Consider the following 1,252-nt stretch of genomic DNA (forward strand, 5'->3'; position numbering starts at 1 on the left):
GCCCCCGCCTCCGTCCCCGCCCCCGCCTCATCTTCCCCGAGCTCCCGGGGCTCGCGGGCTGAGACGCCTCTCTCTCCCTGACCCTCGCCGCGGCCCTTTCTCTCGGCAGCACCTCGGAGTCCCTCGGCCCGGTGGCGGCGGCAGCGGGGACCCGAGCAGCGGCGAGCGGCCTCGAGGATGAAGTGCAAGCCGAACCAGACGCGGACCTACGACCCGGAGGGGTTCAAGAAGCGGGCGGCGTGCCTGTGCTTCCGGAGCGAGCGCGAGGACGAGGTGCTGTTAGTGAGTAGCAGTCGGTACCCGGACCGCTGGATCGTGCCGGGCGGGGGCATGGAGCCCGAGGAGGAGCCGGGCGGTGCTGCAGTCCGCGAGGTGTACGAAGAGGCGGGAGTCAAGGGGAAGTTGGGCCGGCTCCTGGGCATTTTCGAGCAGAACCAAGATCGCAAGCACAGAACGTACGTGTATGTACTGACTGTCACTGAGATTCTGGAGGACTGGGAAGATTCGGTTAGCATTGGGAGGAAGCGAGAGTGGTTCAAAATCGAAGATGCGATCAAGGTTCTCCAGTGCCACAAGCCCGTGCATGCCGAATATCTGCAAAAACTAAAGCTGGGCGGCTCCCCAACCAGTGGAAACTCCATGGCCCCGTCCCTGCCAGAGAGCGATCCCTAGTATGTACCGCTCCTGCACAGACTCTTGCTTTCCACCTACCTGACAGTAAATAGTGCCCGGAGCACCCCTGGTGCCGTGTGAGGTCTCACCGGGAGGAGGGAGGCTTCTTTTGTTTCCTTGGCAGACCTCTGAATCACGCTTGCAAACTGTCTCAGTTGCCAGGCACTGTTTTCAGACATTTTGCACGTTTTTCAGATGCTTTCAGAATCGCTTCTTGGTAGCACTGTAACACATTTCGGAAAGCCAAAGCCACATGGGATTTTTTTGGTTTGTTTGTTTGTTTGTTTGTTTTTTATAAAGGTGCCTTAACTGCTGACCCAGTCTTTGGGGGGCGTGTGTGTGTGTACACGTGTATACGTGTTGTGGTTTTGTTTTTTCTTTACAGTTCACACGTGTGTGTGTGTGTCCGTATGTGCACTTTTGGTACCAGTCTTGTGGGGTTTTTGTAGTGAAGGCCTTTAAAATCTAATCACCTTGGTTGTATGGCAACTTCATTAATTTTTTCTCTTAAGTTGTTTTCTCATTCACAGCATTAGCCCTTGTCAGCAAGCCCTTCTGTGATGGGGATTGGTTTGAAGGA

The 1,252-nt window shown here is 55.6% G+C and overlaps 1 protein-coding gene across 1 annotated transcript; it reads left to right on the top strand.

Annotated features, from left to right (window-relative positions):
• The first annotated feature begins 23 nt into the window (after positions 1 to 23).
• LOC103076988 (diphosphoinositol polyphosphate phosphohydrolase 3-beta) lies at positions 24 to 676 on the top strand. The gene has a single exon (XM_007454833.1). The coding sequence runs from the start codon at positions 178 to 180 to the stop codon at positions 670 to 672; it is 495 nt and encodes a 164-aa protein (XP_007454895.1). The 5' UTR covers positions 24 to 177; the 3' UTR covers positions 673 to 676.
• The last annotated feature ends 576 nt before the right edge of the window (positions 677 to 1,252 follow it).

This window comes from Lipotes vexillifer, unplaced genomic scaffold (genome assembly GCF_000442215.2).
Source record: "Lipotes vexillifer unplaced genomic scaffold, Lipotes_vexillifer_v1.1 C26600592, whole genome shotgun sequence".
Classification (NCBI taxonomy): domain Eukaryota; kingdom Metazoa; phylum Chordata; class Mammalia; order Artiodactyla; family Lipotidae; genus Lipotes; species Lipotes vexillifer.

Bases quoted from the DNA above. Each gene is read 5' to 3' on its own strand.
- LOC103076988 (XM_007454833.1), top strand. From the start codon at position 178: ATGAAGTGCAAGCCGAACCAGACGCGGACCTACGACCCGGAGGGGTTC.